Raw genomic sequence first — 25,485 nt, 5'->3', positions numbered from 1 at the left:
GTTGATTCATCATATCTGATTCCAATAAAGTGTGTTTTTGCGCAGCTCAATAGCTGTTAGACCATGCAATTTAATATGCTAATGACGGTGGGCGGGTCGCTCCAAATATTGATTGTATCAACACGAAGGGTAGTGTCAGACTGTCAGTATGGGATCGATACCAGCATGATTAGCATACATGCAACCCCTCCCTTTTCCTCACCCCAGTCGCTATCACGTCGGAAATTAATTTCTATATTTTCTTTAGCCATGCATTTACTGAATTACTAAATTATAAGTATTGCCATCCTTTGTAATTAAAAATGATCGTGCCTGAGCATCAACTTTGTATTTTTGACGACTGCAATCCACAATACATTAGCTCTTACCATTCGTGCTTCTGACACGTAACGGTACTCTTATGAAGAAGCAAAACATCATTTAGTCCCGCCTCTTGTCATTCATTCGTCGAACGTCGTATCAATCAGTGTCCGCCGCGTTTTTCATTCGTCAGCACTCTCAGCAGAGGAATGCCCCTTTAAACGGTAGTAGGGCTGTGAAGATTTTAGAGCGGACTTTTACCCTGTGTTCACATGGACACAAGTCTTTCAAGATAAGACTTCTCAAGGCTGGAAATAGACTCAGTCGCCCCCCTGTTGAGCAGTTTTATGTTGGAAGAAACTGCCCGACATCATGGAGCCGGAGGAGAAACCAAAATACGGTAATGTACGAAGCTGTATATGTACTGATAGCCAATACTGACCGACTACTACTGTATCTCAGCCACAATAAAAGACACTGTTCTTCGCAAGAACGCGTTTCTAGCGGATTTTAATGTCCTGTGAAGGGCGTTGTATTAGCTAGCCGATACCACAACGAGTGGACCACTTTCACTTCTGCCACCCAGTGGATATGCATTGCTATATGGTTCATTAGCTTGGAATTCAGCTGCCGTTTATTATATTGGCTATTGTTTACATGCAGTTCATAGACGCCATCTTTTTTCATATCGCTTATCACTTGAAATATTTTCATTGTTTACATTTTGTTGTGTGAATATTCAGTATGTCGTTTGTGCATTGTGTCTAGTGTGACATTTCTTTGTTTACATTTTGCTATGTGAATATTCAGTATGTCCAGTATGACAATTCTTTGTTTACATTTTGTCATGTGAATATTCAGTATGTCGTTTATGCAGTGCTCAGGACACAGGACACATTTTTGAATCCCAGAATTTCAAATTTAATAAGAAAAGAGTAATAAATGTGTATGTAAGGTAAGCAGTAAATTATTGAATTTGGTGTAATTTGGTGCTTCAAGGTCTTTTGAGTTGTCTTTTATTTCCTTGATGGTATATTTGTTTCTCCATGCCCTTGATAACAAGTACTTTCTTTGGTGCCACTCCCTAATGAATGTGTTTAAGTCCCTGCCTCACACTGAGCTGCAGGGACACAAAGTATGTCTGCATCGTGTACCCCTATGTCCCAATATATCCTGTGCTTGTCCAGTTGCCGCCACATTCCACACATGGGTATGGTAGGAGGCAATTGCATCTTTGGTCACGTTAAGCTTATTAGAAAATACCTTTTAAATTCATTTGTCAGCTATTCTTGTGTTCCAGGAGTGGGTGTTGTTTTATGTGGTTTTACTTTCCCAACGTTACAAACAAGACCACGACAGAAGAGCACGGTTTTCGGCTGGGAGAGAACATATCCCACAGGGGGTAGTTCATTGAGTACTACTCTTCCATGCAATGGTTTTATCGTTTTGTTTGTCAGGCGCTTCACTAGCACTTCAGCACACATTTCTATGACAAATATGGACAGATTAACGTAATGACCAGTGGTGATTCATCTGCAAATTCCTGACAGTGGTATGTTAAAATCCTTGAAAATCATGTGGTGTAACACCCTTTACAAGATAGATTACAAGATACATTTTGTACATACTTATCACACCATTTGACATACAATACAATACAATGAGAACGACTCCAGTGTTTCCAACAGGACCTCAATCTATCTATGGCAATGGGTTGACTAATACAAATAACAGTCGTCTTTATCGCCGTTAATTAGTGGTTCCAGACTCAAAACACTGCTTTTAAAATTATAAGAACCCTCTTGACATGAAACAACAATTTACATTTGTCTATCACAGTATAGGAGAGCTAATGAGAAAGTAAATTGCCATAATAGACTTTAAATGGCTTTACACTCATATGATCAAATAAAACTGTTGGTGTGTGTGTGTAAATGTTAACCTGATTGGCAGGCGGACAGGAAGTGATGTCGGAGGTTCAGAGTTGAGTTTCTTGCTACCTACAGTTGATATTATGATAATTATGTTGTTGTTATGTTATGTTGTTATTATGTACGTATGTTATTACTCAGTAGATGAGTGGTTAGCATGTCGGCCACACAGTCAGGAGATGGGGTACGCCAGGTACTTCAGTTTCCTCCCACATTCCAAAAACATGCATGTTAGGTTCATTAGCAACTCCAAATTGTCCATAGGTATGAATGTGAGTGTGAATGGTTGTTTATCTATATGTGCCCTGTGATTGGCTGGCGACCAGTCCAGGGTGTAGCCCGCCTCTCGCCCGAAGACAGCTTACCCCCGCAATGGTAGTGAGGATAAGCGGCATAGAAAATGGATGGTTGGATGTTGTCATTTTTGTGCCTGTTGTGAGATAATGTTCATTTAGTCATTTATTTTCTATGAGGGTTGCAGGGGTGCTGGAGTCTATCCCAGCTGTCTTCAGGTGAGAGGCGGGGTACACCCTGGACTGGTTGCCAGCCAATCACAGGGCACATATAGACAAACAACCATTCACACTCACATTCATACCTATGGACAATTTGGAGTCGCCAATTAACCTAGCATGTTTTTGGAATGTGGGAGGAAACCGGAGTACCCGGAGAACATGCACGGGGAGACCATGCAAAGTCCACACACAGATGGCCAAGGGTGGAATCGAACTCGGGTCTCCTAGCTGTGTGGCCTGCGCGCTAACCACTTGTTCTCTGTCCAGCTCCGTGAGATAATGTAAACACAATAAATGTCTTTTCTGGCAATCACCTCTCACCAAACACCGACACCTAGTGGCTAATGTAGAGTACTACATTTGCAATTAGAATGCTTCTGTGTTGTATATGTATTTTTTTCATGTTTTTGTTTTTTACAACTGTAATTGAGTTATTTCAGTATTGACATTTAATGAAATGGCTATATTTGACACTTGGAACATGACATGGAATATCTCAATCCTTAAGAACGTTTGCACAGGTCAGACTTGAAATAAAAACTCAGTTCTTGCACTGAAAAGTTCCTCCTCAATCCACTCCCAATGTTGGAACAAAGCTACAAGTTTCCATGGAAGAAAACTTGTCATTGCTTCCAAGCTGTGGGCTTCACACGATGGAGCAATTTCAGGCTGAGTTTTAACAACGCAGAGAAAAAAAGAACCTCCCTCATGACAGGATCTGAAGCAGCCATGCCCTGTCGCAGATGAGCTGTAATTAGAAGCCATATTTAGAAGAGCGCTTTGAAACATGATTCACTCAAGTTTCTTTCGACTTCACATTCTGGCCCATCTATGTTGTTGTTTTTTTTGTTTTTTTACCCATAATTGTAGCCACCTGTTTTCACTTTAATCCGTGGCAGTACGTACGTCTAATAACCCAGACACAATCACGTGAGTCTGCTAACTGAAACAAAGGGCTGACTCTGCAACGGTTATGTGCTATTGCTAGCTTGGTGTTCAGGGTGGGAAATCATTTAAGTCATCATGGTGGTGTCTTTTGGGGGCAGGGATCTTAAACTTGGACTTAACTCTCCACACTCTGTAATAAGACACGTGGAACACTGGCATGGCATTCAACAGCTGCACCCTCAAGATGGTTAAAACCAAACGTGTCCAAACTTTTGTCCACCAGGGCCACACACTGAAAAATCAGGGGATTTTTTAAAGCAACTCATGATGATATGCTGAGATGTTATTCTCATCAAATTAGTTTAGTTAGTTTTTCTTCAATTTGCTCACTAATAACCAGGGTCTATACATAGTCCTTTAGTTCTAACCAGGGTCTATACATAGTTCTTTAGTTCTGACCAGGGTCTATACATAGTTCTTTAGTTCTGACCAGGGTCTATACATGCTTCTTTAGTTCTAACCAGGGTCTATACATAGTCCTTTAGTTCTAACCAGGGTCTATACATAGTTCTTTAGTTCTGACCAGGGTCTATACATGCTTCTTTAGTTCTAACCAGGGTCTATACATAGTTTTTTAGTTCTAACCAGGGTCTATACATAGTCCTTTAGTTCTAACCAGGGTCTATACATAGTCCTTTAGTTCTAACCAGGGTCTATACATGCTTCTTTAGTTCTAACCAGGGTCTATACATGCTTCTTTAGTTCTAACCAGGGTCTATACATAGTCCTTTAGTTCTAACCAGGGTCTATACATAGTTCTTTAGTTCTAACCAGGGTCTATACATAGCTCCTTAGTTCTGACCAGGGTCTATACATAGTTTTTTAGTTCTAACCAGGGTCTATACATAGTTCTTTAGTTCTAACCAGGGTCTATACATGCTTCTTTAGTTCTAACCAGGGTCTATACATAGTCCTTTAGTTCTAACCAGGGTCTATACATAGTTCTTTAGTTCTGACCAGGGTCTATACATAGTTCTTTAGTTCTAACCAGGGTCTATACATGCTTCTTTAGTTCTAACCAGGGTCTATACATAGTCCTTTAGTTCTAACCAGGGTCTATACATAGTTCCTTAGTTCTAACCAGGGTCTATACATAGTTCTTTAGTTCTAACCAGGGTCTATACATGCTTCTTTAGTTCTAACCAGGGTCTATACATAGTCCTTTAGTTCTAACCAGGGTCTATACATAGTTCTTTAGTTCTAACCAGGGTCTATACATGCTTCTTTAGTTCTAACCAGGGTCTATACATAGTCCTTTAGTTCTAACCAGGGTCTATACATAGTTCTTTAGTTCTGACCAGGGTCTATACATAGTTCTTTAGTTCTAACCAGGGTCTATACATGCTTCTTTAGTTCTAACCAGGGTCTATACATAGTCCTTTAGTTCTAACCAGGGTCTATACATAGTTCCTTAGTTCTAACCAGGGTCTATACATAGTTCTTTAGTTCTAACCAGGGTCTATACATGCTTCTTTAGTTCTAACCAGGGTCTATACATAGTCCTTTAGTTCTAACCAGGGTCTATACATAGTTCTTTAGTTCTAACCAGGGTCTATACATAGTTCTTTAGTTCTAACCAGGGTCTATACATGCTTCTTTAGTTCTAACCAGGGTCTATACATAGTCCTTTAGTTCTAACCAGGGTCTATACATAGTTCTTTAGTTCTAACCAGGGTCTATACATAGTTCTTTAGTTCTAACCAGGGTCTATACATGCTTCTTTAGTTCTAACCAGGGTCTATACATAGTCCTTTAGTTCTAACCAGGGTCTATACATAGTTCCTTAGTTCTGACCAGGGTCTATACATAGTTTTTTAGTTCTAACCAGGGTCTATACATGCTTCTTTAGTTCTAACCAAGGTAAAAACAAATTTCTTTGATTCTAACCAGGGTCCATACATACTTTTTTAGTTCTAACCAGGGTCTATACATATTTCTTTAGTTCTAACCAGGGTCTATACATATTTCTTTAGTTCTAACCAGGGTCTACACATATTTCTTTAGTTCTAACCAGGGTCTACAAATATTTCTTTGGTTCTAACCAGGATATATATACATTTCTTTAGTTCTGATCAGGGTCTATACATATTTCTTTAGTTCTAACCAGGGTATATACATAGTTCTTTAGTTCTAACCAAGGTCTATACATATTTCTTTAGTTCTAACCAGGGTATATACATAGTTCTTTAGTTCTAACCAGGGTCTATACATATTTTGTTCGTTCTAACCAGGGTCTATACATGCTACTTTAGTTCTAACCAAGATAAAAACATATTTCTTTGGTTCTAACCAGGGTCTATACATACTTCTTTAGTTCTAACCAGGGTCTATACATATTTCTTTAGTTCTAACCAGGGTCTACACATATTTCTTTGGTTCTAACCAGGATATAGATACATTTCTTTAGTTCTGACCAGGGTCTATACATACTTCTTTAGTTCTAACCAGGGTCTATACATATTTCTTTAGTTCTAACCAGGGTCTATATATATTTCTTTAGTTCGAACCAGGGTCTATACATATTTCTTTAGTTCTAACCAGGGTCTCCACATATTTCTTTGGTTCTAACCAGGATCTATATACATTTCTTTAGTTCTAACCAGGGTCTATACATATTTCTTTAGTTCCAACTAGGGTCTATACATACTTTTTTAGTTCTAACCAGGGTCTATGCATATTTCTTTAGTTCTAACCAGGGTATATATATATTTAATTAGTTCTAACCAGGGTCTATACATATTTATTTAGTTCTAACCAGGATCTATATATATTTCTTTAGTTCTAACCAGGGTCTATACATCTTTCTTTAGTTCTAACCAGGGTCTATACTAATTTCTTTAGTTCTAACCAGGGTCCACAGTACCTTAGCTTGCTGTCCAACAGGACTCTAAAGGCATCAGGGAGTGGGCCACCTGGCATCTGCTACCCTGACCCCTTAAACCCGGGTCATGGCACCAATGTAACTCGCCCGCCTGGTCCAGGCCTCAAACTAGGGTCTGGTGAATGACAGCTGAGAGCATTAGCATCGAGCTACAAACCCACACTGTCAACTAGATATTGACGCCACCCTTAAGGGGTGCCCAATGAAGACTGATTCACGGGTCCCTCAAGGGGGCACAGCAGAGCATCTTATTTGTGATGAGTCATTATAAGGGAATTGAGTTTGCCATCCCTACAGGCCGCACTGGCTTGTACAAGGACAGCATCTCCACATCTGGCTTTTGTCTTATCCTGATGCGTTGCGCCCTTCGTTGTCGAAGTCCCAATCTTTATGCTGCCCAGCAAACTGAAAGCTTTTTACAGATTAACCTCACTGGCGAGTACTTTTCTAAAACCTGTTCTAAGTAAGCATTATCTTAATAAGGTTGGAAATCTAATTGCACGCCCAGTGATCATATTATATAGTTGGAATTGGATTAGGTCCTGTGGGAGAGCTTTTACCAGATTAAAAAGCCACCACCCCGCATCACTGAAAACATCCTGTTATTTATTCATATTAATTTATCACTCAAACCTTTCTTGGCATAGTGGATGGTCCCCTGTAATGAGTGTTGTGCTTTTGGTGCAAATCCAAATCCTGAACCGAACGTCTTTTTTCATGCGCAATACAAATGACGCGGATGGAAATGTGCGGTCATGTTTTCCTTCTGGTATAAATATTCGTTGCATTTCCTCTCCTTTACAGCTTTGTTCATGCAGCGCATGTCTCTGACAGTAGACGCAACATCACACAGATTACTGTTTGTCTTTCATTTCACTTGTGCTAGCAGCCGTCAAGATGGAAATGTTGGCATAAAGCCATACCACCTTTGCATTTTGATTGCAGTTAGCACAGTTTATTCATGTTAGCTCCACGGTGTCCAAACTTTGCACTTAAATGAAAGGATGCTAGAATGCTTGTCATTTTTGCTGGGAGTTTTTTTTCCCCCTGATTTGTTTGTAAATATTTGTCCTTTTTCTATTCTTAAAATTATGACTTTATTGTCATATTCTCACTTTCTCCTGACCTAATTATTTTTGTGGTTCACATAATATTATGACTTGAACTAATAAATAAAGATGAAATCAACCCAATGATACTAAAACTTATTTTATTATTTTATTTTACTTAATTTTTTTCTGGTAAGAATTTGAAATTCTCTTAAAATTGTTTTTTTTTCCAAAATTAGAACATTTTTTGTCATATTGTTGTCTTTAAAAACAATATTTTTTCTTTTATACTTCAACTTGATTATTTTAACTTTATTGTAATATTTTATTCAATCTTGTAAATTTTACTTTTTTGGACTTTGGACTTTATTCTCATAAAATTACAGCTGTTTTTTTCAATTTTTATTTTTTTTATAACTTTCATAACTTTGTTATGGTAAATCTTCTCATAATACTATGACTTTATTTCCATATTTTCACCAAATTATTATTATTATAACTTTATTTTCAACAAAATTTTTCCAAAAAATATAGAATTATATTTTTTTATATTATAATTATATTTTTCCACATTATACATTATTTTCATACAAGTACTTTTTTATTAGATTGCATCTATTTATCGTAATCTTGTGTAAAATGAGTACTGACTTTAGTCATGGGCCAACAAAAAAACAACTATGGGCTGCAAATGGCCCACAGGCCACACTTTGGACACCCTTGTTTGAATTTAACCAATGAAAAGATGCAAAGTCTTCTTTAGAAAACGCCAACAGAGGCCAGATATCCCCCCCGCTTGTTTTCAGAGAACACATGTTTCCAATAACAACAACATGACTTGACTTTATTTTCTTTTCACCCATTCTTTCACACAGCCACGCCTCTCGTGTGTCTCTATAGACAACAGGAAACCATTTTTTTTCTGCAAGTGGGAGGAGACTGAGGGGGATACACAGGTGGAACACAGATTGGGAAGCGGCATTTGCTTGGGGATAAACAAGGTGGAGGCGGGGGGTGGAGCGTTGTTAGCAGGGACAGGTTAGACAGGTTTCTCCCCACATGATACCTACTTCTTCTCTGCTTTTGAAAAGCTACAGCAGCGCTAAGAGAGTGTTGAATACCGTGTTTTGTTTTTTTTGGAGGAAAAGGAAAAGAGTTCTCTGCACATTTCAGCATTAACCACAAAAATTCCAAGATGCCGGAGGAAGGCCAATATTATGGAAAGCATGGTAACTACCCTTCCTGTTTCACTTTTGTTGTGCCTCCAGACTAAATCTTACTGCCTTTTTTTGGGTGAAATGTCTAGCGGGTGAATTGTTTAGAGTGAAACTGAGGCAGTAGTGTTAGCTTTGTGGGAAAGGTTTGGGTGTGTGCTGCTGATTATGCAGGTGTGACCATGACGAGGAAACATTCGGCTGTTTTTATTTGAACATGTGCCACTGATAGAGCAAACTAGTGAAAAAGCAGCATTTTGAAACTGATTCAGCCTGGCAAAATCTGCTGCCAATGAAGCGATACAATATGGCATCACAGCGTGGTATAACACACAATGTTTCGAACAGGAAGCTATGATTTCTCTAAGAGGTACTTTGGTAAATGCTTGCTGGAGCATTATCTCCTTAAAAGCATCCATAATTGATATGCAAAGACGACGCTGAGTACTATATCACTTCCTGTAAAAACTGTAGAAAACGACTAAATCCAAATATTGACTATTTATATTCTCATGCCTAATCCTGTGCTAGTGGGACTCCTCAGTGTGCTATCAAAAGTTTTGGGTCAAATTAAGTTCAATTACTCCTTCATTTCATGAGATGAGGCTGAGAACCGAGCTTGTGACTTGTAATTTATACCACGACACTAAGAGGGCTTTCCAGCGTGATCAACAGCAGCGCTCATTGACTAGCTATTTAGTTTCCTGTGCAATAGTAGTGAACATCATGCACGGTTAATATCCTTGTAAATGTTTCATGGAATAATTAGGGACGCACAAGTTTTTTTTTTGTTCAAGCTGATACATCCTGCTTCTTAAGACTGATGCTGATACCGATAACCTTCTTCTTTCTCTTTCGGCTTTTCCCTTAAAGGGGTCACCACAGCAAATCGATCGCTTCCATCCAACCCTGTTTTCTTTCGCTGTCTCTCAGTCTGGCCTCTCTGACTTTATTTGCAAGGCCTCTGATATGTATTGTCCCTCTGATGTTCCTTTTTCCTGATCCTATCCATCCTGGTCACTCCCAATGTGAACCTCAGCATCCTCATCTCTGCTACCTCCAGTTCTGCTTCCTGTCTTGTCTTCGGTGGCACTGTCACTAGGCCAAACAGTATAACTGGTTTCACCACAGTTTTGTATACATATACCGATAACCAATACTGTATTATTTTTATAACTGTACTATATTGTCTATATGTGCCCTGCGATTGGCTGGTGACCAGTCCAGGGTGTACCCCGCCTCTGGGATATAAGGATGAATGGATGGATAGTTGAGTCAAACAAATCTGTATTTGGAAAAACCTTGTCATGACATCACTAATCAGCACCTTTCTTTCTGCAAATGAAATCAGTTCTATTGAGTCCTCGGGTCTCTGGAAAAACGTTTGCACATTTCATACGGCAAGGTGATGGGAACAGGCACCGGGTGTTGTAGACTGTTCCCTCCGCAGAAACGGTGATAAGTCCCACAGGATCGAAGCCGTGGTTGTTTACAAGTGAGCTCTCGAGGGGGGTTCTTTAACAAGCAAGCCTTACATCAGACAACAGACCTAGCGAACGCACCAGGTTTAGCTACTACAAACCTTTTGCAGCACACCACAGAAAAGGAGCGCTTGATTTTGACCAACTTACAGCCCAGAACGGGTCATCTCCCCCTCATTGCTTGGTTATCTGAGCTATTTTAATGTTACTAGAATAATCCACTACTAAATTAAACTACTACGCCTTCATGATGCCTTGTTGTCACCACTTGGCACCGCTTTTACTTAACTTGCCTTCATCACATTTTAGAGTAATGCTATTGTCTGGGTGAATATAGCACAGGAAACGACAGCCGTGTAGCTTAAATGCACTCACTTTTTCCTCATGGCTTGGCTTGCATTGTACTGAGTCACCAGGGAGGAATTTGTTGGGTTGCCAGGCGTGTCTGCCTCTAGTGAGAATGGTAGGAAGATGGTATATTTTCTTTTTTAAGAAGCCTTCTGTGTCCGTCATGTGGCTGAGACATAATAAAGATGTCTAAGATTAAATGAACCTTTTTGTTACACAGGCGAGCCCAGGAAGTATGATCCCACGTTCAAGGGCCCGATCCACAATAGGTGAGTGTTGATGGGACTTAGGAAGTATTATTGGGGATTGGAACTAAGTCTTCAAACATTTCATTTCTCCAGGGGCTGCACAGATATTGTGTGCTGCATCATCTTCGTTCTTGCCATACTGGCTTATATTGCAGTGGGAATACTTGGTAAGGTGACTTTTTTTTGTTTACATGTTAAAATGTTTTATATCTTCAATAACTAATAACTAACAATAACTAACTTTTTTTTAATTCATGGTCCAGCTTGGTCGCAGGGTGACCCCAGAAAGGTGATCTATCCCACAGACAGCAGAGGCCAATTCTGTGGGCAAGGCGAACTTGAGTGAGTAATTGTTTTTTTTCCCCCACTTTGCTGGTCTAAGGAACATTCATAGCAAGCCGACAACAGATAGAATATATACTATACAATACATTCATTCATTTTCTACCGCTTTTTCCTCACGAGGGTCGCGGGGGCTGCTGGAGCCTATCCCAGCTGTCTTTGGGCGAGAGGCGGGGTACACCCTGGTCGCCAGCCAATCACAGGGCACATATAGACAAACAACCATTCACACTCACATTCATACCTATGGACAATTTGGAGTCGCCAATTAACCTAGCATGTTTTTGGAATGTGGGAGGAAACCAGAGTAGTACCCGGAGAAAACCCACGCAAACATGCAAACTCCACACAGAGAGGAGTTGGAATTGAACCCTGGACTCCTAGCTGTGAGGTCTGCGCGCTAACCACTAGACTGCCGTGCCGCCCCTATACAATACATACAATACAATATTGTATATTGAATACAATATATAGAAATTAGGGATGTCCGATACTGGCTTTTTTGATGAAAACCCATATGCCGATATTGTCCAACTAATTTCCGATACCAATATGTGTAAGATGACATATCTCCTGTGGTGGAATCAACACGCTTGTGTTGTTTACAGCATTTAAAAAAAAATAATCTGATACCGATATCAACCGATATTGCATCCCTATGCTGATATCGGACCAATAAGGATCGGACATCCCTGATAGAAATTACAATGAAAATATGGTAAACCCTCATTGATTGTGATGAATTGACAATTGACCTGACAGGCATAAGTGAATTTTCACCAAGTAAGATTCCACAAAAAAACGTTTTTTAACGTTATAATACATGAAATAAGACACGTTGTCATCTTTGCACCTGTATGGCTCAATATAGTAAATATAACAGAAAAATTTAAAGGAACTATTATGCTTTTTCCACTTTTCTGACTTATAAATGTAGTTCTAATGTTTTATTCTTATGTTAAACGATGCCAACGTTTCAGATAATGAGGTCTGCGCATTTGGAAGTGAGCCCTGAAAGAAGTTTAGCTTGGTTTCGAGCCCCAGCAGTAGCTTGTGTTAAGGATTATTGTCCCTGTTGTGAGATAATTCACAATATTCATAAAAGGCTGCTGTTCTCACCAACATTACAGTAACATCAGTCCATACCGAAGTGGTTTTGGTGTATACTCCCTGCTCTACTTTTCACCTGCAACAAGCAGCTGTGCACAGAAAAGTCCCTGTGGCAACGGCAAAGTTTCATTTCCTCATTGCATCTTAAGATAAATCATCTTTCCACTACTCGATATGGTGCAAAAACAGAAGCAATGAATGTGGGTATCATTTATTTTTACATTCATTTACATACACATTCATCTCAATTCACAATAGTTCTGCAGCTTTCCAATCACGTGGCTCAAGTGGAAGAGTGGTCGTTTCCCAACCTCTAGGCTACGGGTTCGATCCAAAACATGTACACTGATGATAACTTATAACTAATAGTTACAGTATCGACATTCTTATGCCAGTTCCATGAGCAACAGCATACACTTATAATGTCTGCTCTCCTTGGGATGGCTGTGTCTTCCAGCACAAAGACGTGTGCTCTAGTGTTTGGGTAAAACATTTTGATGGCAAACGAACACACGAAATTGAAAGGTATCCACTCTTCCGTCTGTGAATGACGTTGAGGCTAGCAGTTAGCAAGGCGTCGTGTTAGTCCGCTAAATAAAAATAGTTTTTTATGCTAGCTGCTACAGTAATATTATGTTAATGTTATGTTATGTAAATGGGCCACTGTTGCCGTTTTTTTTGGTGAGGGCTTTAGCGTCAAAATATTTCTCATGACGTCTGTTGTTAGCTAGCTCATATTAACTTGTTTTCTTGCGCTAGAATGCACAGAAAAGGGGAAGAAATATGTGTTCATGTTTCACATAAGGATTGTGAACGATGGGCAAAATAAAAAAAAGTGCAGTTCCCTGTTTCTCATAATATTTCTCATAATATTATGACTTTTCGATCACATGGCACAGAGAAGACAGCCTATCATCCATTCTCACTAGGATGTTTACCACTTGATTGATATACAGGGTAGCCAGTCTTAACTAAATTAATTGTATTGTACATACTACATCCATGTACACACTGATAGTACTGCTGGCTTTGTTTACTCCACATTTCGCACCGCTTCCGCACAGGCTATGGGATCTCTGAAGTGACACAAGACTGTCGTCATTGTAGCACTCGGAGCTAACTAGTTAGCCTTCACTTTATTGATTCTAAACTAAAGAATGTTTGAAACGGAGTGGAGAAGGGACAAAGCGGAAAATGTACCACTTCCACATGGATTGAGAGGGGAATTTTTTTTTCACCGTCATGTTGGCCTCTTCAGCCATGGTTGACTACGTCTTTCAGTATTTTGACTAAAAGGCCTCTTGGCAGCAGAATGGACACCCCTGATCTACAGAGATGTTTATAGTAAATGAATATGAATATAGTATGAATACAATTTATTTTAAAAAAGGGACAAATCATCATAGGTGATGAATGACTGGATAAATAAAAAACAAAAACAAAAGCATTATTTAACAAGTAGCCATAATTTTCTGTGTTTTCTGTGCTTTCAAAAGGAGCAAGCCACTGCTGTTTTACTTCAACATCATGAAGTGTGCCAGCCCCATGGTTCTGCTGACGTTCCAGTGTCCAACCACCCAGGTGGAAGCATCACGCAACACATTTATCATCATAAACATGCTTCTGTTTCCTCTACAGTAAATCTTAGTTATTTCAGGCGCATAGACGCATTTCCTGTGCTGATGCAACCCTCCATCCATCCCCCCCGTTAGATATGTGTGGAGAAATGCCCTACGGAATTCAAGACGTTGACCCTTGTGACGGCTTCGGACTGGCCAATGTATAAACCCTTCTGCAAGGAAAGCGCGGATGTCCAAAATCTGCTGGCATGTGTCTTAATTTACATAATTTCCCCCAATGTACATATGGCATATTAACTATTAAATGTATCCATCTCATTTGAAGGCCAATAAGGTAGAGTTCCTCAAGTCAGGTGTGTGTCCTGGTGTTTTGATCCCCAGCACGCCTGGTGAGTTCAATCCCTCCATATTATCCAAGCTCTGTACTTTCTCTATGTGCAGTTTTGTATGTGTCAGAGGAGATAAAAATGGTTGTTATTAAAATTTGCCTTTTTAAATCTGTAAGAAAAACAACTTTGGACTTTGGTTCTTGTGCTCCTGCCGGCCACCGTAGCCCCAGTCTAAGCCGCCGTGGGAGAAGAAGCAACCATCGCCTCTTAATTCCATTATAGATTATATTCTTTCACATGTCAATTCCCCAAAAAAGTTCCCATCTAAGGCCATGTTTGTATAAGAGAGCCACAAATTCAGACCTTAAACATTGTACAAGAAAAGCCTCCTAATCATTTCTTCTTCTAGTCTTTCGTAGATGCCTCCCTGCTTTGAGCAAAAACAAAGGAGAGATAATGGTGGGGGAAGCAACTACTTTTCCCGATGAAAGCGGAAAACAGATAAATGCCAAAGAGCTTGTACCTGCAGTGAAGTAAGTACTGGTGGGGGCAAACCAGGAAATCACATTGCATGATAGCATACATGTTATTGATTGTATCATTAACGTGTGCTGGCTTGAGCAAAGGGAGCAAGCCCTGTAATGAAAAGAGAAGCTTCTTAACAACAGATCTGTACTGTAGGTGCCAAATACTTACTGTATTTTACTCGATTTACAAAAAAAAATCCTATAATGTGAAGTGAATCTATGGTTAAAAATGATGAAATTGAAATGAAGTGATGCCCCCTTACTCTCCCCACAAACAGGAATGTGTCTCTCGCTCTTGAAGCTCGTCAGGTGGTCATGAAGATCTTCGAGGATTACACCAAGTCCTGGTACTGGATCCTGTTGTAAGCTGTCATTTTCCACACACTGATGGATTTCATCGAAGAACTGGCTTTTGTCTTACTTGTTAACTGTCTTTTACTTTCTCCAGATGTTTAGTCATGGCGACGGTCCTCAGTTTGATCTTCATCATCATCCTACGCTTCCTCGCAGGGATCATGGTCTGGGTCATAATCGCCTTGGTGATACTTGTCCTAGGATACGGTAAGACTCGATCAATTTAAATGTCCTGGATTTACGCCGTAAATGGGAAATGAGACATTTGTATTCCGGAGCGCCTGTATAAGGAATAGCTTAACACGCTAATACAACATTATAGGTCCCCTATAAATCAACCTAAACTATGGAAGCCCATTTCCGCCACTGAGAAAAAAAAATTATCCCAATGGTAAGTCGAAATTATGATATGGAAAGTCGAAATTATGATATGGAAAGTCGAAATTATGAGATGGAAAGTCGAAATTATGAGATGGAAAGTCGAAATTATGAGATGGAAAGTCGAAATTCTGAGATAGCTTTGTAGAAGAGTCACAGCAGCAGCACCCCTCCTCCTGTTGGTTAGCGCGCAGACCTCACAGCTAGGAGACCCGAGTTCAATTCCACCCGTGGCCATCTCTGTGTGGAGTTTGCATGTTCTTCCCGTGCGTGCGTGGGTTTTCTCCGGGTACTCCGGTTTCCTCCCACATTCCAAAAACATGCTAGGTTAATTGGCGACTCCAAATTGTCCATAGGTATGAATGTGAGTGTGAATGGTTGTTTGTCTATATGTGCCCTGTGATTGGCTGGCGACCAGTCCAGGGTGTACCCCACCTCTCGCCCAAAGACAGCTGGGTTAGGCGGTAGAAAATGAATGAATGAATGAATGAATGAATCTAGTAAGTTCGAATTTCTATCTCGTAATTTCGATTTTTTTTTTCACTTGCGGAAACGGGCTTCCATACAAACACCTCATTTATCATAGTTAATTAGTTCCAGACCTAACCGCAACTAGTTAATTAGTCAAACCGCAAAGAAAGATTGAAATATCCTGGCCTAAGAGACTCAGGATGCACTTCAATCATGGTGAACATTCACATTGAAGGTGCTATAGACCATTCCACACACCGCTCGTCACTCTGCAGTCGACTGTGAAATGATAATTGTGACTACCGCAATAGAAACGTATGTGTTCATACATACATACATAGGTATCTTTCACTGCTACATGGAGTATGCAAGCCTGGAGGGAAAGGCCGGTGCTGATGTGACCCTACAGGAGCTCGGCTTGCAGGCGGACTTCACCATCTACCTTCAGCTCAGACAGACCTGGCTAGTCTTCAGTAAGTTGCACATGCAGCATACTGATGTTATGCACTGGTCCTCCAAGCAGTACAGTTTGGTTTGGTACCCTCTCATTTGGGCGTCAACCGCAGGTGTAGGGGTACCCAGAGGCAAATTAGTGGATCCCCTCACTTACATCTTTGTTACTGATGCTGAACTGAACTGTACTGTACTGCGATGTACCCTCCTAATTCCACCTTCTCCTACTAGTGATCATCCTTGCCATCGTGGAGGTCATAATCATCCTACTGCTCATCTTCCTCAGGAAAAGGATCCTAATTGCCATAGCACTCATTAAAGAAGCCAGCAAGTTAGTAGCGTCCACATTTCAACTAATCAGTGTTTCCCACGCATGAATGTATTTGTGGGGCCCGCCACAAATAAATTTAGATCACCACAGTCACATTTGGTGATACTTATTAAAAAAAAAGTTGTTATAATACCACAGATAGATTGCAGTCCTGTGGGAAACACTGCTAATGCTACATTATATTTGACATGGGCTAAATGTAAGTTGTTAATGTGTTCCCAGGGCGATTGGACATGTGATGTGTTCGCTTTTCTACCCACTCTTCACTTTTCTGCTCCTGGCCGTGGTCATCGCCTACTGGGCAGTGACTGCCGTGTATCCTTTCAAGAGAAGCGGTAACACCGTAGCGGAGTGGTCAGATCATCCAACAATGAAGGGAGTCAATTTTTCAGACATGAACCAATACCGTCATTGTAGTCCTTGACATGGGTGTTCAGTTTCCTGTCTACCTCAAATGAGCCCGTCTACAAAGTATTCAACAAGACGGACTGCAAGCACTCAACAGAAACATGCAATCCAGATGTGAGTTGGAGATTCCACGCGGTCATCTTTTGGCTGTAAAATGTTGGAACATGTTTCACCTGACCTGACCTGACCTGTCCACAGAACTACAGTACATCCGAGATGTTGAAGACCTGCCCTGACTCCGAGTGCCTTTTTGCCTACTACGGCGGAGACACTGTTTACCACAAATACCTGATCGGCCTGCAGTTCTACAACGTCTTCCTCTTCTTTTGGTGTGCCAACTTTGTCATAGCGCTGGGACAGATGACCTTGGCGGGGGCGTTTGCCTCCTACTACTGGGCTTTTGTCAAGCCGGACGACATGCCTTCCTTGCCGATCTTTTCGGCCCTCGGGAGATCTCTCAGGTGTGTATTTATTTTATTTTTTTCTATTTTTGCATTGTCCTAAACTACTTGTTTTTAATAACACTTTAGGTATCACACAGGAACTCTGGCTTTTGGTTCTCTGATCCTTTCAATTGTCCAGGTCATCAGGGTTCTGCTGGAGTATCTGGACCATAAACTCAAAGGTGGGTCATACACATAACAAAAGTATATATAAGTAAGTATTGAGGTCTTATTAAGCAGAGTCCAATACAGTACATATTGGATATATGTAATAAATGTTCACGTCATTATACTATTTCAAATGTAACATTATTTTCATTGAATGAAAATAAGCTAGAGTGGTTAGCGCGCAGGCCACACAACTAGGAAACTGGAGTTTAATTCCACCCTTGGCCATCCTTGTCCATAGGTATGAATGTGAGTGTGAATGGTTGTTTGTCTATATGTGCCCTGTGATTGGCTGGCCAGTCCATTGTATACTCCGCCTCTCGCCTGAAGACAGCTGGGATAGGCTCCAGCAAGCCCGCGACCCTCGTGAGCATAAGCGGTAGAACATTAATGAATGAATGAACAATAAGCTAGGGCTGCACGGTAGGGAGAGTGGTTAGCGCGCAGGCCACAGGGCTAGGAAACTGGAGTTTGATTCCACCCTCGGCCATCTCTGTGTGGAGTTTGCATGTTCTCCCCGTGAATGCGTGGGTTTTGTCCGGGTACTCTGTTTTCCTCCCACATACCAAAAACATGCTAGGTTAATTGGCGACTCCAAATTGTCCATAGGTATGAATGTGAGTGTGAATGGTTGTTTGTCTATATGTGCCCTGTGATTGGCTGGCCACCAGTCCAGTCCGCCTCTCACCTGAAGACAGCTGGGATAGGCTCCAAGCTCAATGAATGAATGAAAATAAGCTTAACCGGACCACAAATAAAAGCTAATGTGATCTTTGATGATGAAATGATTGATGAAATGATCTTACTGACATATCTCTGAAACATTGTCCCTCCCCAGGAGCCCATAATAAGTTTACCAAGTTCCTCTTGTGTTGTCTGAAGTGCTGCTTCTGGTGCCTGGAGAAGTTCATTAAGTTCCTCAATAGAAATGCGTACATTATGGTGAGTTGTGTGTCGCGTTTAACTTTGGTGTGAGCGCTCAGTTGAGACGTTTGTGTGATTTTTCTACTTCTCACATTTGGCCCTTAGGTGGCAATATATGGCAAAAACTTCTGCACTTCTGCCAGGGATGCCTTCTTTCTTCTCATGAGGAATATTATCAGGTTAGTGTTTTTTTACTACAGCAAATGACTTGATGCAGGGTGCAATCCTTACAAAATTACAATTCGTTCTTTTCATTCATAGGGTGGCTGTATTGAACAATGTGACAGATTTTCTCTTGTTTTTGGGAAAACTGCTCGTTGTCGGACTTGTGGGTGAGTTTTTGCCGTCTTGTCTGTGTGACAATGTCTCCCTATTTTTTTTTCTCTTAAACTGAACATACGGTATTGACGGAAATAATATATATACCCTTGTTTGTTTTTCAGGAATCTTTGCTTTTTTCTTCTTCTCTGGGAGAGTGAAGGCCTTTGAGGACACGGCACCCCATCTCCACTATTACTGGGTATCCATACTGGTGAGTGTTTGAAACTTGATCATTCATTCATTCCTTTTCTAACGCTTATAAGATGAAAAATAAATAAACAAATCAAGAATAAAGAAAATCAATCAATCAGTAATAAATAAATATAATTATAATCAAAACTTCAGAAACCACATATAGTTGGTGGGTAGACAAATTATTTTTTCAGATTAAAATGAACAAAGCATTATTAGAGCCCTGTAGACATGACAAAACACGACTATAGTCACATTTATACTTTTTTTATTTACAACATATTGTGCAACTGCAGGGTCTTGAGACACATGCTAACTCGCAAACTAGAGAGCTAGCGACCTAAACGATAGCTTACAAGTTATTTCCTTTAAACTTAATCGCCAAAAACTTACCACTTCCACACGGATAGGGAGGTTAACTATTAAGTTATTTAACCTTTAACATGAACATTAATCAAACGTAATATTTTTTTCTGGGTACATGATACCATACAGCATCCATATCAAACTTGCGCGGGCCGCACTAACATTAAACTTTGATATCAAGGCGGGGGCCTCAAACTAGTGTCCTGCGGGCCACATTTGGCCCACGGGCCGCGTGTTTGAGACCCTTGATGTACATCTTTAAAAATATATCAAAAAAGTTGTCATGATGTGCTATACATATCACTATATTGACAGTTACGATGGTACCCATTATGTCATTGGATGGTCATATCACCTCATACTTCAGTACGTGACAAAAATTAAAAAAAAAATTATATTAAGAAAGCAGGAAGTGAACAAATGTAAATTACTGATTGTAGAAGTACCAGATGGAGGGGTAGGATTTAATAAGCTTTGCTTCTTCCTACTCCTTTTGGACATGTGGAACTGTGAACTGATTATGGGATGCATTCAATTGTAATCTGATGCATGTTCAAATGAAGTAAAACCATTACCATATATTGTATAACTGTGACTGTAGGGGTGTTGTTCTATGTTTAGAGGGCTCTACTGTCTTATTTGAAGGGTCGTACAGGTTTTTTCTGCTAACTATGAAAATATTGAATTTATAACCTAGTTCCCCAATGAATAACCTACTGTATATCGTTATGTCATGTATGTTTAATGCTTGTGTCCTCGCCAGACTGTGGTGGTTTGCTCCTACATCATTGCCCACGGATTCTTCAGCGTGTATTCCATGTGTGTGGACACACTTTTCCTCTGTTTCTGTAAGTAAAGCTTCCTCAGTCGGTCACTTTGTGTTTTTGCGGACTGGATCGTTCAATAACTGCTTTGCGTCGGGTTGCCAGGAAGGTTCTACTGCATGACAATGTGTGTCTTAATGAAAGCTAACATTTTTCAAATGAGTAATGTGGCTTGCGGTGTCAAAATGCATTTTTCTAACCTGTGGGAACTTTTTTTCTTGCTTGCCTGCTGGTTGACTTTCTCTTTCTCTCTTTGTCTTTTTTCCTCCTTTTTCTTATTCCTTAAAACGCACTCACCTTTGCTTTCCTTCTTTTTAACACCTTTATTTTCCTACAAATACTAAATGTCTCATGCATTGACACATACACACACACACACACACACACACGAATCAAGGTGAAGACCTGGAGCGCAATGACGGTTCAGCCTCGAGGCCTTATTACATGTCCCCTACTTTGGCTGAGATTCTGTTGAAGAACAAGACTGAGGATCCACCAGCTTCTCAGGATGAAGATGACGGCACTCAGCAGCAACAACAAGCTAAGGAGGAGGATGAGGAGGATAAGGAGGAAGAGGAGGACATAATCTTAATAGACGAGACTTCTGTTGACAAAAACACTTCCTCAAATTAGAAGCATCTCTCAACACAGGGATGTTTTCTTCTACTGTGATGTTTCATGACGGTCTTGGCATTCGGACACAATTGCATGGTCTCCCATTTCGTTGCATTGTCAAGTGTGTCAGAAAATACGTTGGAATTCGGTGTTGGGAAATGTGACTGTAATTTATTAGCCATGTCAAGTCACAATGTGCCTAATTTCCTCCCATGCCTCCTATGGAATGTAAACCAAATTTGATCTGTACCAATATGAATACAGTGGATCCCCTCACATTGGTGATTCAGCACTCACGGTCCAAAATTTTTTGATTTTGCAGTTTTTCTCAGGGGCAAAAAAAGGCAGTTTTTTTTCTCATCCACCGTTAAGTCGGAAATAATTTCTAAGTGTGACTTTGCAAGATCGGATATTGAGATCAGTTTGCATCTAAAATCCGTCCATCCGTCTGATGTGCTAATAAAGTAGCAAAGAGTGGGGCTGACGTCAACGCAGTTTCAAACATTTCTCATGATGGAACAGAACCGGGGAAGTTGAAAAAGACCAACCCCAAATTTAAAGCTTAAGCTTAAACTGATAGCGATTTAACGATTTAGGTAAGAACGTGGTTTTTACTTGTGGACACCATGAAGTTTTTTGGGTGAATTAATTGGTACAGCGTCCAATACCGGCCCCATAGTTGTCGTACACCCCAAATTTTTGCACGACCATGGATGCGATGAAAACCGCCAAACAACTTATGCCGACCAAAACATGCAAAGCATGATAAATTCATACAGAAAAGAGCCGGTCCGGGATGGCGGTGAGTAACATCGGGCTTAAATGCTTTATCGGGCACCTCAAGCCTCATATGGATGAAAGTATACCACAGAAGTGAGTAGGTGTGTTTTCCTTGTTTACCCTGTTGCTGACTATTTGTGTAATATCACTTCATCTCGGTATCGGCTGCAATATTGTTATTGGTAGTGAAAAGGTTGTCGTGACACCCCTCTACTAGAGAGCCCACAATATGTATATGTTTATGCTTTAATAGTTTTTTGGACGGCAGTCCTTGAATGCACCATAGTTGTGCTGTGACACATGCAAAAAATATATTCATTCATTTTCTACCGCTTATCCTCACAAGGGTCGCGGGGGGTGCTGGAGCCTATCCTAGCTGTTTCAGGCAAGAGGCGGGGTACACCCTGGACTGGTCGCCAGCCAATCACAGGGCACATATAGACAAACAACCATTCACACTCACATTCATACCTATGGACAATTTGGAGTCGCCAATTAACCTAGCATGTTTTTGGAATGTGGGAGGAAACCGGAGTACCCGGAGAAAACCCACGCATGCACGGGGAGAACATGCAAACTCCACACAGAGATGGCCGAGGGTGGAATTGAACCCTCGTCTCCTAGCTGTGAGGTCTGCGCGCTAACCACTCGTCCGCCGTGCCGCCCCAAAAAATATATTATACATTTAAAATTTTTAAGTATGTGAGGGCTTAAATCTGGATTGGGTTGCAGCGGAAAAGAGAAAGTGGGAGGGTTCTGGAGCTGAATAATAATTGTAATTTTTATTGCAAATGCAGATCAGAAAGCACTGGTCTTGAGTTGAAACCGCTGCGAAAATGGAGTGGGGGGATCTACTGTATAAATAACCTTGTTGCACCTTCAATTGCCTTACAATGCTTGTTTTTACTGTAAATCAACCGTTTGATGGCAACACCTCCAACCTTTGAAGAACACATTTCTCAATGTACTTGCTCTAATAAAGCATCAGGAAAATGTACATTTAATCCTAATCTGCTAATTGCACCATGGTTTATTTTAATGATAGTCTGACATCTGCACACCTTCCAAACAATAATCATGACGTGTGTTTTTGAATCTTTCCAGTGGAGGATCTGGAGAGAAACGACGGGAGTCCCGAAAGGCCATACCTCATGCCTGAGAGCCTCCGCCAAGTCCTGAACAAGAAGAACACGCGAGTTTCTTAGAGCATTTTTCCTCTGTGCTGCCAGTGGCAGCATTACCGTGGTAAGGGTAGGTCGCCTGAACTCACCGTGTGTAGAGAAGAGCACGGGAAACAGCCTAAATGATCGTCGCCATATCAAATGTTTTAATATGAAGCTTGGTGGATTTTAAAACATCGAAGCGGTTTTGTACATTTGCAGTGCAGTAAGGTTAAGAGCGCAGTTTTCTATATTTTGTCATATTTAAGGTACATGACTATAAGTTTAAAAGTAATAGTTATCCTTGGAGTTTTTCCTTGAAAATGTATAACATTATATATATATATATATATATAATGTATGTAAAGACATTTCTTTGCATTGTTTGTGTACCAAAGCCATTGCACCACCAATTTGAGGTGCACACTGCATGTTTTTTTTGTTGTTGTAATACTTTTCAGATCATTTTTTATGTCTATTTCATGTATATGGAGGTCACTAATAATATTTTTGAAATAAAACAAATTGTTTTATACTTGTGTGTGTTCTTGACGCTAATTTAAATGCGTCTACGTTGGGAGGTGATGTGTAGCTTTGCGTCAGTTGGCCTCTTGGTGGCAATGTTTATGTACGTTTTCCTGCTCCCAGTTAGCTGTTTATGAAGGTTACAACTTAAATTATGTAATAGGTAATACAAAATGTACACTATTGTTTCTAAATGCTGTGTAACTAATTGTGTAATACATTTTGATGTAATAATCCACAGCACAAAGCTCATTCAGGGTTCCAAGTGTCATGAGGTTTATTTGCTGCAGGATAAACAGTATGACTTCATTTGGGTTTCACTAACCATTCAGGAGTCACACCACAAAAGGTTTTCTCAGCATTTGTGCGTCATCGGTCTTGAGTGATTAACAAAGCCCGGCGGCCAGCGAGGGGTGGCTTTCATTCCAGTCTCCATGGAGAACACCTGAGCAGCCCGAGTGGAGCCCTTAACACTGGCTGGTATGCACTTGATACCGACCTCCGTGGCCTTGGTAACTACAAACATGATAAACAGCATGTGGGTAATATATGTGTGAGGATGTTTCCATGTCAAATATTTAAATATCAAAGGTCGACAAGGCAATGAGATTTTTTTTCCCTTCAAGTGGAACACCTGAGAGGAGTATCCACTGATCTGACAATGCCTGCTTCTGGATTTGTAACATGAGCTTGAATAAAAGCTACAATCAAAACTGTGCTGCTCTTTAAATGGTGGATAGTGTGGGACTATACTGAAAAATGCTGCTATTGATCCAATACTAAGTAAATACAGGACGTTTGCCTGTAAAATCCACCACTGGGGTAAAATTAACCTCTGACGAACTGACGTACAGCTGTCCTATCTAGTCACACCAGGGCTGGCCTACCTAGTTCTTGGGCATTAACTGATGAAGCCTTCTTAATGTAATCGTTTAGCATTCATTGGTTGGTTGTAGCCTTATAGGGCTCTCCTATCTAGTCTGACTATAGAGCCGTCCTACCTAGTCTTTTAGCATGGATTGATGTTGCCTTCGAGAGCTGTCCTATCTAGCCTGGCTAGAGATGTGCTACCTCGTCGTTTAGCATTAATTGATGTAGCCTTATAGAGCTCTCCTATCTGGTCTGACTAGAGCTGTCCTACCTAGTCTTTTAGCATGAATTGATTTAGCAATGTAGCCTTCTAGAGCTGTCTCATCTGGTCTTTTAGCATGAACTGATGTAGCTTTCTTGAGCTGTCCTATCTAGTCTGACTATGGAGCTGTCCTACCTAGTCTTTTACCATGGATTGACGTAGCCTTCTAGAGCTGTCCTATCTAGTCTGACAAGAGATGTGCTACCTCGTCATTTAGCATTAACTGATGGAGCCTTATAGAGTTCTCCTATCTGGTCTGACTAGGGCTGTCCTACCTAGTCTTTTAGCATGAACTGGTGTAGCTTTCTTGAGCTGTCCTATCTAGTCTGACTATAGAGCTGTCCTACCTAGTCTTTTACCATGGATTGACGTAGCCTTCTACAGCTGTCCTATCTAGTCTGACAAGAGATGTGCTACCTTGTCATTTAGCATTAATTGATGTAGCCTTATAGAGCTCTCCTACCTAGTCTGACTAGAGCTGTCCTACCTAGTCCTTTAGCATGGATTAATGTAGCCTTCTAGAGCTGTCTCATCTGGTCTTTTAGCATGAACTGGTGTAGCTTTCTTGAGCTGTCCTATCTAGTCTGACTATAGAGCTGTCCTACCTAGTCTTTTAGCATGAATTAATGTAGCTTTCTAGAGCTATCCTATCTAGTCTGACTAGAAATGTGCTACCTCGTCGTTTAGCATTAATTTATGTAGCCTTATAGAGCTCTCCTATCTAGTCTGGCTAGAGCTGCCCTACCTAGTCTTTTAGCATGAATTGATTTAGCTTTCTAGAGCTGTCCTATCTAGTCTGACTAGAGCTGTCCTACCTAGTCTTTTGTCATGAATTGA

The 25,485-nt window shown here is 40.5% G+C and overlaps 1 protein-coding gene across 3 annotated transcripts; it reads left to right on the top strand.

Annotated features, from left to right (window-relative positions):
• Positions 1-506: 506 nt before the first annotated feature.
• LOC131102969 (choline transporter-like protein 2) lies at positions 507-23,526 on the top strand. 3 transcript variants are annotated; one of them, XM_058048706.2, is made up of 22 exons: positions 507-700; positions 10,888-10,936; positions 11,009-11,082; positions 11,179-11,257; positions 13,864-13,948; positions 14,080-14,193; positions 14,273-14,336; positions 14,686-14,809; positions 15,082-15,165; positions 15,252-15,364; positions 16,348-16,479; positions 16,691-16,790; positions 17,013-17,105; positions 17,228-17,312; positions 17,397-17,659; positions 17,729-17,823; positions 18,648-18,751; positions 18,839-18,912; positions 18,995-19,065; positions 19,177-19,265; positions 20,376-20,460; positions 20,834-22,929. In XM_058048706.2, the coding sequence occupies exons 1-22, from the start codon at positions 673-675 to the stop codon at positions 21,067-21,069; spliced, it is 2,241 nt and encodes a 746-aa protein (XP_057904689.2). In that variant the 5' UTR covers positions 507-672; the 3' UTR covers positions 21,070-22,929. The 3 variants fall into 3 exon arrangements, with proteins under 3 accessions (XP_057904689.2, XP_057904687.2, XP_057904688.2); XM_058048704.2 differs by lacking the exon at positions 507-700 and adding an exon at positions 8,596-8,853; XM_058048705.2 differs by lacking the exons at positions 507-700; positions 20,834-22,929 and adding exons at positions 8,598-8,853; positions 22,936-23,526.
• The last annotated feature ends 1,959 nt before the right edge of the window (positions 23,527-25,485 follow it).

The sequence above is a fragment of the Doryrhamphus excisus genome, linkage group LG16 (genome assembly GCF_037039965.1).
Source record: "Doryrhamphus excisus strain RoL-2023G ecotype Guam linkage group LG16, RoL_Dexc_Guam_v1.1, whole genome shotgun sequence".
Taxonomy (NCBI): domain Eukaryota; kingdom Metazoa; phylum Chordata; class Actinopteri; order Syngnathiformes; family Syngnathidae; genus Doryrhamphus; species Doryrhamphus excisus.
This window is presented reverse-complemented; position numbering and strand designations above follow the sequence as displayed.